At 39.5% G+C, this 18,831-nt stretch overlaps 1 protein-coding gene across 1 annotated transcript in view; it reads right to left on the bottom strand.

Moving 5' to 3' along the window:
* Positions 1–15,720: 15,720 nt before the first annotated feature.
* The window catches only part of LOC134624010 (protein Dok-7-like), a 44,588-nt gene continuing 41,477 nt past the window's right edge, over positions 15,721–18,831 (bottom strand). The window contains exon 12 of the mRNA XM_063469004.1: positions 15,721–15,857. Coding sequence (XP_063325074.1) covers positions 15,721–15,857 — 137 coding nt within the window. The remainder of the gene's footprint in view (positions 15,858–18,831) is intronic.

Below are 18,831 nucleotides of genomic sequence, written 5' to 3' on the forward strand. Positions count from 1 at the left end.
ACTGTGGCTACTGTAAGCCAGCCCATTATCTTCAGTGAACAGGCTATTTCAATGGCACTCTTTGAAACCCTGCATCCAAATCTATTTGTTCCAATTATTCATGAGTGTTAATTGCTGAAAGATGTCCCATCTTTTTTTCTTTCTTTTTTTGCGTAGGTCCATGTGCAAATCTGTTTGAGGTGGCCTGCTGTGACAACTCCCACTCATCCTCTTGTTCAAGTGAAGAGAAAACAGAGACACGTGGAGAGATTTCAGCACCAGGCTACTCTAAATAATGTTCCTGTGATTGTGTTTCATCAATGTGCTACTGTATTTTACACTTTACCTCCATTATGCCCCCTCGTTTCCAGCTACAGACACAGTTAATATCAGGTTTTCTATATAGTATTCTCAGCCATGCACCAAAGATATAAAAGGGACCTGCAGTTCTTAAAGGAGCATGTTAAATGTCGATCTGGCTTGCCATTAACTTGCCCATTATTTCCAGCTGTGATGACAGATAATCGTGCACCACTACAGTATGCCGTCTCTCACTGAGAGACCAAAAGTAAAATCAAAGTCACACTGAAGCAACAGCATGAGTGAATCTGCTTAACCTCGAGCACCAATATTTTTATAACTGTGTTAATACCGCCTTAAACAGCCAATTCACTGTCAAAGGAAAGCCATTCATCTTGTTCCACTGATTCACACACAGTAGTGCATAAACAGGAGAGAAGTTTTTTGTCAGTAGGATCGTTTAGATGATGGATGGACAGCATGGATATGTTTTTAAATGTAATTTAAATAACAGAGAAGTTACTGTAAGTAAACAAAATAGTAAAAATAAGGACTTTTACGTGAATTAGCAGTCTGAGAAATACGAAGCCAGAATTTTCTGTTATTTTACACATAATATTTCTTACACTTAAAGCCATGCTGACAGATTTCCTTCTTTCATTACAGCTACTTTATCATAGAAAAACTGAAATGTACTGTTGAAACTGCACTTGCAATATCTCAGGGATTAAATGTGTAGTTATGCTAGTTTACACTGACAGAGAGGGGAGTTTCAGTCATCCGGCCCACTGAAGACCAATGTGGGTTGTAATTGAGCCATGATGTAAAATGAGCTTGACGTCCCCTCCTTAAACCGATGCAGCTGATCTAACATTTTTGGAAACTGAATGATTTGCTTTCATGTAAGTGAATGCAAATTAATCCAATGCATCAGCCTGCTTTAATAAACAGAAAAGTCCTCCAAATATCAGCCAATGAACATAAATTAGGCTGACAAAACATTAGGTTTTTTAAAGTAAGGTCAAATATCTACACTCACAAAATGATTACACTAGTTTAGCATAAACACTGGAAGCAGTGAGGGGAAAAGTACTTTGCCTGTCTCAAAGTGTAAAAAAATAAATAAATTATGCCTTCCAGCACGTCCTGAGGCTCAGAAACAAGCGCTCCATATAAAAATCTAACTGCAAAGGTGCCAAGTTAAAAAATTTCAGTTTATATTGACTTTTTTTCTTTTTTTTTTGAAGCAGGGTATTTTGTGTATGGGAGCAGTTACTTGCTCGGGTAAATTACATTTGTTGTAGGTGTGAGAGAGACATTTTTATATGGATTTTCTGAAGTCTTTCTGAATCTCTCCAGCTCACGCTTTTCCAACAGAGATACTGATGATTCTGCAGTGGTTGGATGTATAAGTAATGGGCGAGAGTAGGAGTACAGAGCACGAGTGAATGATTTTGTGGAGTGAAGTGGTCTGGAAGGGGGAGTTATCGGCCTCTGAATGTGAAAAGGGCCAGAGAGATGGTGAGGATCGCTATATTTACCTGAAGGTACCTGAACGTCTACATCGATCACAGGCCGACCTGGAAGACAAATCCGGAGTCCTTTCAGTGTGTGCCATAAGATGTTGTGAGTGCTGTGCACTTTGCTGTGGTCTGCTGAGGGAGCACCATTAGAGTTGATCACACCAACAGACTGACTAGACTGATCAGGAAGGCTGGCTCTGTGATACTGAAGCTGTGGTGGAGAGGAGTTCACTGATCAAGCTGTTGTCCATCACAGACCACCTGACCACCCTCTGCACCACCTATTGGGTAGGCAGCGGAGCACCTTCTTCAACAGACTAGTTCAGGCCCACTGCCACAAGGACAGCTCCAGAAATACAATTTATCTGTATTACAATTTTTATGCAATTTATCGTTTTAAAAAATTATGGGATAAACAAATTATTTCTCACTTCTCATTTTTAACCACTCCCCTATCCCAGCATCCACCTGCAGCCTCCAGGAGGTTATATTTATTCATCACTCCCCAAGTCTATATATAACATCTTAGACAGCAAACTTTAACTGTATTCAGCTGTGGATCAATCTGCAGATCAACCACTTGAAATGCCAGTTGTCAGACTATTTTAACTTTATTGTAACTCTTGGCCAAAAAGCAAATTTGTATTTTTTTTTTTTTCAAATTCCAAACTATTATTTTCAATAGACGGGAAAAATGTCTGTAGATTAACTCCAGATGTTGAAAATATAGTGATTGAGAAAGTGCTGCATGAGACAATGACATAGTTCAATTTTTGGAAGTCTCAGGAGAGACTACACCATCAAATGAGATGAATGAACCTGTTGTGCAATTAAAAACACAATAGTGCAAAAAACATTATCAGTAATTGAAGCTTCCCTCTTGGATTAGAAGTGTCATCTTAACATCGTCAGCTGGACAGTATCTGCACACAAGTCACCGTCACTGGCTAAACAAAGATAATCTTACAAACATTTTGCTGAGCAATGGTTGTCTTTTTTTTTTTCTCCTTCCAGCCCACTCAACTGAAACCTTGTGACTCATTTCTAAAATGCCAAGTCTTTCTGAAAGTGTGATGAGTGTCTCATTTGATTCTGCCTTGAAGGTTTAATCAAAGGTCATGCTTCTGCTTCACACAAATGTGCCGGGATCCCCTTCAGTTTACTGAAAGCCCAGCAGGGAAGAAACACCCCTGCTAAAGGTAACAGTTTTTTCTCAACCTTTAAACCCCATCTGCAACATTAGTAAGATATTTATCTTTGATAACAGCTAATTATCAGCTGAGCAGAGAGACGTCTGAATGCAACTGGGGCTTTGCCTCAACAAAGCAGAGACTATAAAACCAAATACTATGCGGCGATATTTTAAACATTAAAGCCTGCAAAGGTCCACAAGGTCTGCCTGGAAAGACAGATGACAGAGTGTTTACTCTGAGAGCGCCAGACGTAATGTCAGACATAATGTAACTCAACAACAAGGCCTCTGCTCTGATCTCACTCCTGATGGTGCTGTATGCCATTTTCATTCACCTCATCATATGTGATGTTTACAAAGATCAGACAGACCTACTGAAGCCGACACATTTCACAGGGTCAAGGCCTTTAAGCTCAATAGGGCACTAAGTGCTGCATGCCCTATTTTGCAGCATAAAGATGTCATCACTTCCCATATAATATACTTGAGATTCTTTCCATAAATAGAAGAAAAGTAATCCAAACTAAATCACAGTACAGTGAAAATATTGATTTTGGCAGCACGTCAGACAAAAGTGATGAGAATATTCTGGGTATAGGTGTATTTTGTGCACAAATTAAATTTTTAATGTGATGTCGAGTCGTTGGGAATAATGACAAGGGGAATAAGCAACAGAAATTAGAGAATGACGCGAAAATAAAATGTATGTTTATGCACCGTATTAGACTTTCAGCTTTTTAATTTACTATTTAAAAATACATGTTTTCCTTGGACTCGACTGCTAATTCTCGCCCCCAGCTGCTTTGAAAACACTTTACAGTGACTGTTTACTTTAATGGTGGGAAGCAGCTGAACTGAAGAAAACACATCCCAAGTAGTGTCAAAAAGCAAAACAAGCAAATCCACAGGACGAAATACCAAGAAGGTAATAGACGTCGCTCACAATCATCATCATTTTTCAGATTTCCTTTTCCCATTCTTTTTGAATACGTGATAACTTTTCAAAAAATCAGCAAGCCATTTAAAAGATCGTTTGTATCCTGCTGGGATGAGTCACACTGTGTCACACAGCTGTGACTGCGATAATTAGTCTGCATGTAAAAGCAAATTTTCTGACACATTTCTATCATCCAGGCAAACACAGAGAGATTTCAACTGATTAACGATAAGCAGAAGACAAGTGACAATAAAGGGAATGTTTGCTGGTTTAAAAAGACAAGAGAGAAGAGATTTTTTTACATTTATGAAGTAAAAAAGTATCTACAGCGTCCTTTTCTGCAAACATGCCAGCAGCAACATTATCTTTAGCACCTGGTGAAAGTCTTTACAAGTACTAATGGAAATCACCAGGCAAGACCAAATGACCACGGCCTTAGTTTGGGCATGTAAATCTCTCTCTACATATCCAACCAATCTCACACAGAGAATGTTACTTAAGCTGCTTTAGTTTGCATATATCATTTCTGCTTAATCTGCAAGCCACTGTGCAACCCACCTCTTCTATTTCATGCTGTGTCTGACTTACTCAGACTGGTAGGTTGCCAAACAGGTCCACAGCAACAAAGACATAACTACTGCTTCCTCTTTTGTTCACCACCAAGCTGATTGTTTGCCTCCGTTTCATCCAATCTCTTACATCCTCTTCTGTGTCACCAGCCCTCTCCATGTCATCCTTCACTAAATCCACGAACCTCCTCTGTGGTCTTCTGCCTGGTAGCTTCACCATCCTTTGTCTGTCCATCCTCTGCACATGCCCAAACCATCTCAGCCTTGCCTCTCTAACTTTGTCTCCCAAATGCATATAAGTTATGCATATTGAAATAATTTTCTTTGGCTAAAGTGGTGCTGGCTTCAGAGAAAAAAATGGGCTTTTGTGCTCGAGTGGTGCCACTAAGTTGATTATTGGTTTTGTCAACCATTTGACCAGTTTTGTTGTCTTTGCCTCATAAGGAACAGCCATAAAATGAGCATCAATTTATAAGCTGAAATGTTTGGCTGAATGTTCATTGCTCATATGACAGAGAAATAACAGGCCTCCATTTGGTTCATTACATAACTCACACCCAAACAAAGCTTACTACAGCATCGCAGCTCAGCTGAATGTGCCAAGGAGAGGTCACAAATTGACTGACTTTGCTAAAGCTTTGGCTAATTTTTTACACATAGTAAAATGTAGCAGCTGCTAGTCGATTCCAGGCACCTCTCCTGCAGCGATATCACAAAGTTTTGAAGCTCAAGGCAGTGTTAGGCAAACAATATTTGGGACCTTAATCATCTGTCCTAAAGCTATAAATGAGTGAGTCATACCCAAAAAATAGAAGTCCAGCCTGCAGCTGCATAGCTGATGATATGTGAGATTGAGAATTGAAAGATCAAATTTGTTCACATCTTAATGTGTTTTATGTTGAGGGGGGGTGATTAGACCCAGCAGAGAACATTTAGCCTGCAGACAATACTGTCACTATCTTCTTTTTAGTCAAATCCACCTTTTTAACAACTGGCTATGAGAAAGTTTGTTGCAGAAACTTCAGTGGAGCTGTATTAAGATTTATGGGCCCACTTTTACGCAAAGTGTGACCCCTGAAATGAACACTCGGCACCCAGCACACTGAGAAATATTCAGGGTGAGTGAATGAACACATTAAAGAGCTACTGTTCCAGCGCTGATGCACAGTTTGGCGTGTATGTGTGTGTCAGTGTGTATTTTCAGCCTTCAAAAATAAGATCCTGCAGAGATAATGATGATGTTTGTATTCCTAGCTGTCTTTAAATCACCATGCTTAATGCCTGGAAGACTCTTATTAAGCTATAATGTGATTATTGCAAATTATAATACACTCTTATCAGCATATGAGCACATTTTGAAAGTGAGCACAAAGAAGGCAATAATGAAAGCGTCAGGCGATAGAGCAGCTGCAGTGCAATGAGAATGAAGGCTGCATTAGGAGAAAAAAAAACAAAATTAAGGCATTTCCTCCTGAGATGCCTTGTGGGCAGTGACTGCAAGAGGCTCTTTATGTGTTTGTGTGAGACATTAGGGGTCATAATTGAGTTGGGCTGAACAAGGCCAATGACCAGGCCCAATGACCAGAGCAAAAAGGTCAGTGGCTCGAGTTTATTGGGTTGGCGTTTGGAAATGCTACCAAACCCTGCAGGCTTTGACCATTGCAACAAATCACTTCCGACAGATAAACTGATCAGCTGCTATTTGTGGATGCATAACATTTACTTAGATGCTCTGAGGTTGTGGGATCAAGCATCAGTGCATCATGAGTTAAGAGACTGTAGTTTATTGCTTAGCGAACGCAGACTCAACACTTCTGCCATGTAATACTTTCGAGTTTTGCCAAACTGTCTCACTGAGACATAGCCTCACCTTTGTGAACTGTTTAATATGATGTAAAATATTCTCTTTGGATGACTTTATTTCAATCCCACGTACAGCAAGGCAAGGTCAGTTAAGCTAAAAGTCAACACATTTCAGTGTCTTTTGTGCTCTGCCAGATAAAAGCTGGTGAAAATATGTGCTACAGAAAATAGGAATTGATTTAAACAAGAAGAAAGATGTGAATAACTGTATCATGTAGTCAGATTAATATATTGAGTTAGTTGGAAATCGTTTGGATGCTTACGAAACATTGGTTACACACTGTAACCCTGGTTCTTTGACAGATACAGACTGAGCTGTGGGGGCTCAAAACTTTTTGAACTATAGCTAAATTCCTCTGAGATTACAGTGTGTAGCCAATGTTTTATTTGACAACAATACCATCTATGAGCTGCTGGGATGAAGGCATAGCTGGAGGTGGTGCTCCCCTATAGTGGTGGTTTGCCCTCTAAGGAGTCTTGTTTTTCCTTTGCTTAGTTATCCAACTTTTCTCATTGCCTCTGGCATGGTGCTCTTTGTTAGGTGACACAGATGGTAGATTAGGCCAAGAGGAGGCTGGTGCTGGGCCTCGCTATGACGGTGTGGAGTGGTGTTGGGCTGCCAGAGGAGGATGCTGTAACAGGGAGATAGTAGTAGGATACACCAGGACGGGATATTGAAGGGTTTCTTCTTAAAATGACCACCTTCGGGTTTTTCATGCTGAGATATAGCTGTCTTTGAGAGAGCTGACCTCCTCAAGCCTTCTGTGCTTCATGTTCCACTTATAGATGAGGCTTTGGTGGAGTGATAAAAGCATATCATCAGTGAGTACAGGATCTTTAATCCTTAAATTATTTTTTAAAAAACTGATTTTATTTGTTATTTTCTGCTCCTCCACTGCTAAATTCATCCACTTATGCAAAGTCAGGTCATGGTGGCTTCAGGCTATGCAGGGTATTCCAGACATCCTTTTCCCCGCAGCAAAGCTTTTCTCTTCCTCCTGTGGGATCTCGAGGCGCTCCCAGGCCAGACAAGATCATCTCTTTAGCTAGAGATCTGTAGAGATACTGTAAGTTTTTAACCATCGTTTCCTCCCAGTTGGACAGACTTTCCTCCCAGAGGGAAGCATCGTAATCAGATGTCTGAAACACATTAACTTTCTCCAAGCTCTCACCACATGTCTACAATCTATTCCTCCACTGCTAAATATTCCATTTTATTCACCAGCAAGATATTAACCTTGTCTGTCAACACTGACAAAGATTTTGACAAAGAAATGAGAAACTCCAGCGAGGTTCATCACCAAGAACATTAGCTTTTCACACATACTCATTTGATTCGTGGTTAAGAGAAAAATATTGACCAATGCAGCTTCAAGTTACACAGTGCTGCTACAGATTCATTAAGGTGTTGCATTGGGGGTTTTTTTACCCCTATGATGTAGAAACTTTCCTAATCAATGTTTGCAGTAATCCACCGACTTTTCCAGCCATATTAGCCACTGCAGACAACAAACTCTTGAAGGCTTTATGTTCCTGAAGAATCATCATTGCACAATAATTTGTTGTTTGGCCTTTAAGTGCTGTCATATGAACATGATAGCTTCGCATGGTTTCTGCGCAATTTATTACATTTAGGTTTTATGTGTCCTATGAAAACAGCAGCATCAATGATAAAGTGTTACAAAGCAGAGGGAGAAAAATGACCTTACATTAATAAATAAACAGACGGAGTTGTTTGAATTTGTTTTCTGACAAGTATAAGAATGGTGACGCAAATTAGACTAATTATTAATTCAGTAGATGTAATTTAGTTAGAGGCGGAGAACAGATTTCAGATAAATGAACAGGCACAAGGAACACAGCTGAATGATCCTGGATTTTAGTACATAGCCTTTGTCTGTATTTAACACACTGTAGCCCATGTAAATCTAAAAACAGTGACATTTACAGTTATTGCAAATATGTTGGAGTGAAGACCACATTAATTTACCTCCTGGGCATAGCCATCGGTCATAGTAAAAAGAAAGTAAACCCTCTTTCAGTTCTAAGGCTTTAAGTAACAAAACATAATAAAAAAAATATGGTCCTCTGATGCTTTATAGGGATTAAGAGCTTAAGTATAAGTCAGGTGCTATCAAATAGACTTGATTAACTGATCAGCACTTCTATAGCTCTACTCCATTCAATTTTCTGTTCAGTTTTAATGATGTAGCCTTTATATATCCTCCTTAAAACAAGCTGGGGTTCTTTTGCTTGCTAGGCAAATGTGTAAACCACTACACTACAGAGCCACTACATTTGAAACTGGCTGTATGTGTAAAAATGGACGTTTTAGGTCATACCTGCCTTCTGACTAATGGTTTTGAGTCAGTGAACTGTAGTGAACTCCGAGTAAATATTTTCTTACGTTTTCTCAAAGTAAGTTGAAAAGTAAATTTTATGAATTCCTGTGTCAAGTTTTCAGTCTAGTCTTAAGTGCCACTCAAGATTTTACAGCAAGTCCTAAGTCGAGTCTCAAGTCTAGGATAAAAGCTGACTTTCGGGGCATGTCAAACAAGTCTAAAGATCTTTAAGCCTAGAGGAAAAATATGCAGTCTTTTCTCAGTAGAATGTCATTTGGACATTTTGCTCCTTTTTCTTTTTTTATAGACAATTTGAAACCTTTTGGCTTGACGAAGGGTTTAAAGTCCGGGATAGATGAGGAATACAGATTGTCAGGATAAAGAACTTTATTCTTGCTTCATTTTATTCTAGATGGCTGCAGCTCCTGTAATTCTAAAACTACTTCACTGTTCACCTGGCCTCTGTACAACAACACATAAAAGAGCACTAAAGCCTTGCAGCCTACTAGTTCACCTTTTATAGGATTTGTAAGTAAGACTATTTCATGTTTTAAACTGTGTTTTTGTTCTTTACTTGCTCCCAGGAACATTTAACGCCATCATGGTGTTAAATGTTCCCGGGAGGCCATAGGAATAGTTGCTTAGAACAGTATCTAAGCAACACATTAAGTTAATGGGAAGACAATTCTATTTAGATCTACCCGTGGCTTAATGTTGAGGCAGTGATATAGATAAGCCCAGCTGAACATTTTCTTCCAGCTTTCCTTCCAGGTTTTGGCTGCTGCAAATGTGTTGCTTTTAGCCCGTTTTAAATGTCTGTTTCCTAACTTGCCCACGTGTGTGATTAAGCATCCAATGCCAGCACAGCCCCTTTTTATATGAACTCATTCCTAGACTCAGAAAATCAGGGTGGACTTACCAAGGTTTAAACCACTGTGGTGTGACCACGTAAAGAAGTCAAGTGTTTAACAGCACATGAAGTCATGTAAGGCGTTCATGGCCTCATGTGGTGTAAATACTAGTTTTGATTTTCCTCAGGTCAACACCTACACATAATATTGCAAGGGAAATCTTCAGGTAGAGAAGTCTCAAGTAATTTAAGCCCCGCAAATCCTCATTTTTTATGACTTAAGTGAGTCCCAGGTCTCTAGCTCTTGCAGACAGATGGTAGTCCTGAATTAGGCCTGTGGTGTATGTCGCTGTTGGTAGGCACAGCGGGAGAGATTAAAACCGCTTTTCCTTCTTTGAAAGCAGGTCCTGCAATTACAAGCTGTCTGTGGATTTGCATAGTTCATTAAACTGTTGCCACTAGTTTCTCAATGGCATTAGCATTAATTTATTTATATCAATATTTGTCCACAGAGGCAGTCCATTATGCTTTATGAATTTAACAGCTCTCTCCATTTAAATTTATTAAGGTAAATGAGTTTTCATGAAACACTTCACTGCACCATATGGTCCGTTCCAGTTCAGTGACATTAATGTCCAGGGTGCAAGCAAGTTTGTGACAAGTCACTGTTAATCATTTTTCACTAAGAGTTGGTGGATAAGATACGACTACCTTAAAAATACGTGGAGCGGGAACAATCCCCATTGATAATCTCTCTGTAAGGGAGCTTTTAATTTGAAATTTGCAAAGGCTGATGTGCAGCTTAGATTGAGAATAATGGGCAACTGTATGGGAACTTTCTCTCCTAGAGCTCCTGCAACGGCAAGCAGCTCACAGATCCTTTACTGGATAGATGTTTTGACTCTAGACAATTAGTGTATGCTCCCGCACTGGACCTGTGGCTCAGTCCATGCATACACTGCATTTCAGGCACAAACAAAGTTTGGCATCCATCACAGAGTTTTAGAGCATTGCCACTTTGAAACTCAGATTAATCAATATCTGGTCTCGGTAAGACAGTTTCTTAAAATTAAACGTTTTATAACCTTACCCTTGCTGACTACATTACATCCTGTCAATTTGTTGGACACACCAGAGAAGAATGGACAGACTGCTTTGAGCTGATAGGAAAAGATCCCTAACTCAAATAACCACTTGTTAAAATCAAGAGCATCTCTGAATGCACAACATGTTGAACCTTTAAGCAGATGGGCTAATGCAGAAGAAGACAATTCACATGGGTTCACCAAAAATGTCCAACAGAAGATTTAAAAAAAATGTCTGGTCTGATCAGTCTTGATTTCTGCTGCAAGATTTGGATTGCATAGAGTCAGATGAACATAAAACCATGGATCTATCCTGCCTTGTTTCAACAGTTTAGACAGGTGGTTGTGAAATGAGGTGGGGGATATAGTATCTTTTCTGACCATAGCCATCTGATTGTGACCACAGTGTAACCATCTACTGCTAGCTACTTCCAGCAGGATAACACACCATGTCAGAAAGCTCAGATCATCTCAAACTGGTTCTTGAAGGTGACAATGAGTTCCCTTTGGAATGTGATTGAACGGGAAAGTCACATCATGGATGTGCAGCCTACAAATCTGCAGCATCTGTGTGATGGTATCATGTCAACATGGACAAAAATCTCTGAGGAATGTTTCCAGCACCTTGTTGAATCTGTGCAATGAAGAATGAAGACAGTTCTGATAGCAAACATGAGGTCAACAGTACTGGCAATGTATAACTAATGAAGTAACCAGTGACTGTATATTACTTATGTTACATTAGATTACTGTGTTATGCTAGCTTTTAGGACAATAACTTACCTAACTATCATTAGTTTAAAAATATATATATATCAACCTTTGAACAGCTTACTGGATCCCATGTTTAAATGTGAACACCACATCAGATATTGTGTAAACCAACACAACCACCTTCACTATGATTTTCTCACAGGTGTTCTTTATATGTTGATATCCTCTGTGCAACAAGGGGACAAATATCTGCTGCAAGCAAAGGATTTTCATGGTAAGCTACCTCGCACAGTAGAAAGTGGAAATACACTCACACACACCAAGAAATATATGATGTTCTGAGCACCTCTGCTACACCCAGCAGAATGTGCAGCACCATATTAAATCATATGATGCAACTGACATGATGAGGTCACTCGGGCAGTCTCCATTATTATCCATGCTGTCGGTCTTTGGCTGATATTCCTGCATCAGATCAATAAAGGCACCTTTGCAGTATTTTTTTTTCTTCAATTATTTAATGACTGACTTCAAATCTGGGCAAAGACTACTAAGGGTTTTTATCTGGAGAAGCTTTTTTTTTTTAAGTCAAATTTGTACATGGAGGAGCATTTCGTAATCACCTCACATTATTGAAACTCTGTCCATCAATGCAGTGTGACATATAATACCATATATTAATTTGTACACATGCATGTTCACGTTTTCTGCACATAAAGCTGGACATTTATGCTCAATGTATTATCAATGTAATACTTCTCTGTTTACTTATGTTTTACTTTCCCAGTTTGCCCAGCAATTATCAAAACATCTCGTCTTTCTTGCTGTAATAAATGAGTAAAAATTAGAGCTACAGAGTGTCTGCAAGCTGCACCCTTAGTGTTACTGACTCAGCTTTCAAGCCTAAGTCTTCAGTGTTAACAGAAAAAAAACATTTCCAGCATGATAATAAAAAAAAGTTAGATATGTATAGCTAGTTTGTAATAAGATGATCAGTATTAATATTATTTGTGCATTATAAACCAGTGGTGTTACAGTTAAATGAAGCAAACGCATCAATGATAAGGCTGATTTATATAATATGGTACCCAACAGGTTTACAGCTGTACATGGAGGGAGAGCCATATGAGATCTACTGTTGTTCTAGAAAAAGAAAAAGAAAGAACACATCAAAGCAGTGTTAACATAAATAATTTACAAGAAAAATAGTATCACATGAAAAAAAAGTAGATCCTTAGGAAGCAGATGCCATCCTTGAACCATTTCCATACGTGCTTACTGTACAGAAACACCTTCACATTTTATGACAGTCCACCCAAATAGAAAGAAAATATATTTACAGCTAATCAAAACAGTGGTATGTGAATAGAACATGAAAAAAAAGCAATACTGGCTTTATCAAGATGAATAGCGCCACAAATACAAGCTATTTTCAATACTGCAGTAAAATGCCAATATCCACACACAGACACACACAGTATGGAATAACAAAAATGCTAATAGCTTCAGGGAGGTGATTAGAAAAAAAAACATTTTAGAATATAATTTTGACAAAAATGGCCACTGATTAAAAAAAACTAAAAAACAAAAAAAAAACAGTTCAATTAACTTTGCATTATTTATGAAGACTTTCCCAAATGAAACTCAATTGTATATGAACTGGGAAGCAGGAGGGAAAATGTATGGCAGCAACTGATCTTTTTCCCATTAGTCAGAGCCAGGCTAACAAGAGTCACCACCCATAGAGTGGAAGTGTTATGCAGAACCATTACCGTATTTTCTGGACTATAAGCTGCTACTTTTTTCCTAGGTTTTGAACCATGAGGCTTATACAAAGGTGCGGCTATTCTGTGGATTTTTCTTCCACCGCTAGGGGCGCTCTAACCGGAATTAGAATCAAAAACAAGATAGACGAAAAATCAATGCAAAGAAGAATACGCTACTTTTTCTTTAGCAGACAGAACACGCACAACAAATTACCAACTGGTAATTATTTTCAAATCCTCGCCCCTTCATCGTGGAAACCACACGAAGAAGTTCGTATGAGTTTTAAGTTGAAGGCCATCGATCTTGCTATCCAGGAAGGAAACCGCGCTGCTGCACGCAAGCTTAGCGTCAATGAATCTATGGTGAGACGTTGGAGGCGGCAGCGGGAAGAGTTCATGCAAAGCCAAAAGTCGAGAAAAGCTTTCAGAGGACATAAAAGCAGGTGGCCTGAACTTGAAAATGTCCTGGAGGACTGGGTGAATACACAGAGAGCAGGTGGCCGAGGTGTACTCGCTGTACAGATCCGACTGAAAGCCAAAACAATCGTCCGCGAAATGAATATTGAAGATTTCAAAGCTGGGCTGTTGTGGTGTTTCAGATTTATGAGACGTAAAAACCTGTCCATCAGGGCAGATGGACAACCTGTCCATCTGGCATCATGGTGCCAGGACAACCACCTCCAGCTAAACGTTGCAAGACCAAGGAGCTGGTGGTGGACTACAGAAGGAGTCAGCACAGAGACTACAAGCCCATTATCATCAATGGAGCTCCAGTGGAAAGGGTGCAGTCCTTCAAGTATCTCGGTGTCCACATCTCCTCAGACCTGACATGGTCTTCCCACATTCAGGTCCAGATCAAAAAGGCTAGGCAGCGCCTGTACCACCTACGACAACTGAGGAAGTTCAGGGTCTCTCCAGAGATCCTTGGGATTTTCTATACAGGCACTGTGGAGAGCATCCTCACACAGAACATCACATCCTGGTTTGGGAACAGCTGTGTTAAGGACCAAAAAGCTCTCCAGAGAGTGATCCGTACAGCAGAACGCTGCTGCAGGATTGCTCTCCCCCCGCTTCAGGACACCTACACCAGGAGATGCCGGACTAGAACAGCACAGATACTGAAGGACCCGTCCCATCCTGGCAACAAACTGTTCCTACTTCTGCAATCCGGTAGAAGGTTCCGCATCATCCAGGCAAGGACAGAGAGACTCAAGAGGAGCTTCTATCCCCAAGCCATCCGGGCCCTAAACCTGGAGGTACAACAAAGTATTTGCAGCCACTTGACATCAGTGTGAATCGGGTATTTAAAGCTGCACTCCGGGTTGAGTGGGAGACTTGGATGACAAGTGGTGAGAAGTCATTCACAAAAACTGGCCGCATGCGAAAAGCATCCTTTTCTGATGTCTGTCAGTGGATCCTAACAGCGTGGAGTGCTGTGAAAGAATCCACCATCACCAACGGGTTCCAAAAGGCTGGACTGCTATGCAAAGAGAACGGCGCACCTTCAGAGCCAACTTCACCGGAGGATGACAGTGACACGGAGAGCAAGACTGATGGAGACAGATGTGACGAAGAGCTTCTGAGCTGTTCAAGTCCGACACTGAAGAAGACGACTTCATGGGTTTCAGCGAAGATGATTAAAGTGACTTGTGGTTTCAAACACAGGAGAAATAAAGGTAAATAAATACCGGTTATTTTCTTTTGTTTCTGTTCCGTTTTAATCAGCTAAGTTGCTGCCGTTAAAAGGCACTGAAAGAATCTGTTCAGGTACATACATGTACATTTACAGTACAAAATCGTTCTGTACATGCAGTAAATATCTAATTTTTCAACATAGATATCTGCGCTCTATAGTCCAGAAAATACAGTACTTGTGCTACTTTTACACAAAAACTCTCTTTTTTTATGCATCAAGCTACTCTGAATTTTGCATCACTCTGAGTGAGACTGGCTGGTAAGCTTTCCTAAATTTGAAACACAGAGTTATGTGCAACTACATATGGAATTACAGATTACTGAGGAATAAATGTGTGTGAACTCCTTGTGAGAACAAACACTGTTTCCACTTCCTTTCCTGCCAACACCCTACCTTTCTTTTTTTACCCACACAAGGACAAAAACAGCACACAATTAGTGATGGCTTGAGTGAGCTGTGAAGTGCCTTTGCTCTGGGGTATTAGTGAGGCCCCTGACTCAGCCCAGGGTTTGCTCATCCAACGTCTAGAGAGCCTGGAGCTCGAGGAGCAGCGTAATGTCATTTAACGAGATGTTGGAGTTCACAAAAAATTGTTGTGAAATCTCATGACAAAGAGCCAAACCTTTCTAAAGCCAGCTCCATATTCCAGCTCCTTTGTGATTACAGTCTCGATCTAACAAAGTAGACATTGAACAGAATACATTTTTCTGGGATTCTGGGTTTTGTAAACTGGCTGAGGTTGCTTTCAAAGATATCTGTATTCAAAAGATGGAACAGAACAGAGAAGGAATCCCACAGTAAGGCCCTCAGAGCCACGTTTCTTGCTAACATTATAGTCTGATGTTGTAGTTCTGCTGTTGTGAAAAAAAATCCTGCTGAGATCAACGTTTGAGTGAAGGAAAATTCAATGTGGCGTCCCCTTTCTTCTCAGCTCCAGAGTGTGCAGGCCCTCCTGCCGACCCAGAGCGTGCAATGTGCCGACTTTGTGGGCCATCTCTGTGGCAGTGATGTCAATCTGGGCGTACTTGGTGGAGCTCTTTCCTGTCAAGACACAAAAGTGGGACTTCTTTTAACTCGATCAGTCTACCATTTAATTATTCATCAGTGTTGTGCTGCACACAAAACTAGCTGCATGTGGTTACAGACAGAGCAGAAACTATTAGATGATTAATCTGACAATGGAAATTTTCAAAATTAGGTAACAGCTTGTCATTTTAGAAATATTCCAACGAGTGTATCAGTATCATACAATATCATATCGTACGTTTTCCTCACTCACAGAAGCTTTTCAGGCGCTTCTGCTAAATTCCTGTCCTCTTCTACTATTTTATCTTGTGATGCACCCCAAGGTTCATTTTTGGGGCCTGCCTTCTTTGAAGACATCTCATATCATTGTTATGAGATGATGCCCAGTTGTACATGTCATTCAGCGTTACCAAATTATTTGTCTTTTAAATAACCGGATGGCAGCCAATTGTGTATTTTGTCTCACTTTATTGTTATTATTGTAATTTGGTATTACTTTCGCTGACCAAAATATCTCTGGATCGCATCCTTGGATAGCCCAGAATGCTGCCCTAAGGTTTCTCACCAGTTCCTCTGAAAGGTCCCTTGTGACACTGATTCTGCCCTCTTTAAACTGGCTCACCACAAAGTTCAAAGTTCAATTTTAGATTCTGATTATCACTTTCCAAGCTCTTTGTGGTGCCTCCCTATATTAGTGAATTTCTACATCCATACATAACTGCTAAGTCTCTGATGTCAGTTGATCAATGCTTCTTGGTTGTACCTCAGTCCAAGTCAAGGACAAAAGGAGGTTTTCTCTGCCATGTTGTGGAACTCACTTCCACTAGACTAAAGATCTGTTGACACTGCTGATACCTTTAAAAGGAAGGTGAAGACCCACCTGTGCAAACGTGCTTTTATTTGGTTTTATCCTTTTATGCTGTTTAAATGCTCTACTCTCTGACATTGTGAAGCAATTTATACTATTCTTGAAAAGCACTATATAAATAAACTTTACTTTCTTATATCAGTGCTGTGAAAAAACATTTCCCAACTTCTTTATTAATTAGCTTTTTTGCCTTTTTCTCTCACTTAAATGTTACAAATCATCAATCAAATTTTTATATTAAACAAAAATAAACTCAGTAAATATAAAATGTAGTTTTAAATGATGATTTCATTTATAATATTAAGATTCTTTCACTCCTACCTGTAGCGACTGATTAGCCTAGCTAAGTCAGAGATAAGCAGCTAGCCTAAGGCTTTGGTTTCCCTTCATGAGCCATCAATCATATACAAGTACACAAGTTCACTTTCCTGATATAAATGGCTGCAAGGTGGCATCAGCAAAGTGTTGTTTATAAATTTTACTCCATATTATTTCTTTTGTTTCCCTCTGGTTTATACATTTGCAGATGTCTTTGGGCATTTTTCATTAAATCCCAACATTCTTTTGTCAACAAGATTATGGAAATGAATTGTTAGGGGATGTAATCATTTCTTGAACTTGAATCATTAATTGTGGAAGTGACAAAAAACACTCCTGGATCATCTTAAAAAAAAAAAAAATATATATATATATATACATATATATATATATATATATATATATATACATACATACATACATATACACATATATATATATATATATATACATACATACATACATATACACATATATATATATATATATATACACATACATACATATACACATATATATATATATATATATATATATATATATATATATATATATATATATATATATACATACATACATATACACATATATATATATATACATACATACATATACACACACACACATACATATATAGTTTCACAATCATCCAAACAAACATAACAGCAGAGTTCAGAGTCAAGTGGATCTCTGCCCTCGCTGCCGGTCTGCCTGCTTCAAGAATGAGACAGCGCATCACAACACAAATCATATGCAAATGATTTAGCTGAAGCTTTTAACATTCCTGTCATGCACTGTCTTCCATATGCACATTACCATAATTTATACCTTTCCTCGTGTGAAAATCATATAAGCAAAATGTCAGAGTTTAAACCCACAAAATCAGTCCTCGTGCACCAATATGCGTCTCCTGTTAGAGTCCTGTTGCCTTACAGTTTCAGAATTGAGCACATCAAAACCGGCTCCTCACGACACATAAATAGTCCCTGGAGGAGGGTCCCATTAGGGCCACTGAGTTTACAGCTGTGATCTGAATGCCCTGCGACCCCCTTTCAGTGCCGAAATAGGACACTCCTCCTCCCAGGTGACAGATTAATGAGGCCGCATGCCGGGATATAAACTGTATTGCTGACATTAGACATTAACCTCACTCATGTCAGAGCTCGAGCCGCGCTGCTCGTATTCTCGAGGGCAGTGATGCTAGCGGCCAACTTGTCTGTCAATTACGGCTCCGATGACAAGGACTCAGCTGTCTTTTACCAAGATGAGAGGAAATCATCTCAATTGTTTGCGAGCGATTCCAGTAACTCTGAGTAGGTCGAATAGAATTACACATAAACATGTAACTACAATGGCTTTCATCCTTGCGTAACGCTGATATACCAGCTTACTGTAAGTTGGCTCTTTTGCATCTGTTGGCTGCGCAGAACACTTTGTTTCTTAAATCAAGGAGGTGGTCTCTAGAATTCAACAATTTGCATTTTGGACAGTCCCGGGAAAATCTCACAAATATACAAAGACAATCTGAAGAGAGAATAAAAGGAAACAATGATTTTACAGCTTACTCTCTAAAAACGCAGGACGTGGTTCATCAGACCTGACTAACACTTACTCTAATAGTTCGTCCGCAGCTTCTTTTACTTCCCCTCACGCCAACATGTGCTTGTTCATAGGGGATCTTTGGATTGTTGGATTTCTGTCTATAATGGCATTTGATGAGCTTTAGATGAACATTGTTTTGAATTTGCTCTGCATAAATAAAATGGATAGACTGCAGGATGTGCTGCGCACTCTGACCACGCG

This window comes from Pelmatolapia mariae, linkage group LG3_W, assembly GCF_036321145.2.
Source record: "Pelmatolapia mariae isolate MD_Pm_ZW linkage group LG3_W, Pm_UMD_F_2, whole genome shotgun sequence".
NCBI lineage: Eukaryota > Metazoa > Chordata > Actinopteri > Cichliformes > Cichlidae > Pelmatolapia > Pelmatolapia mariae.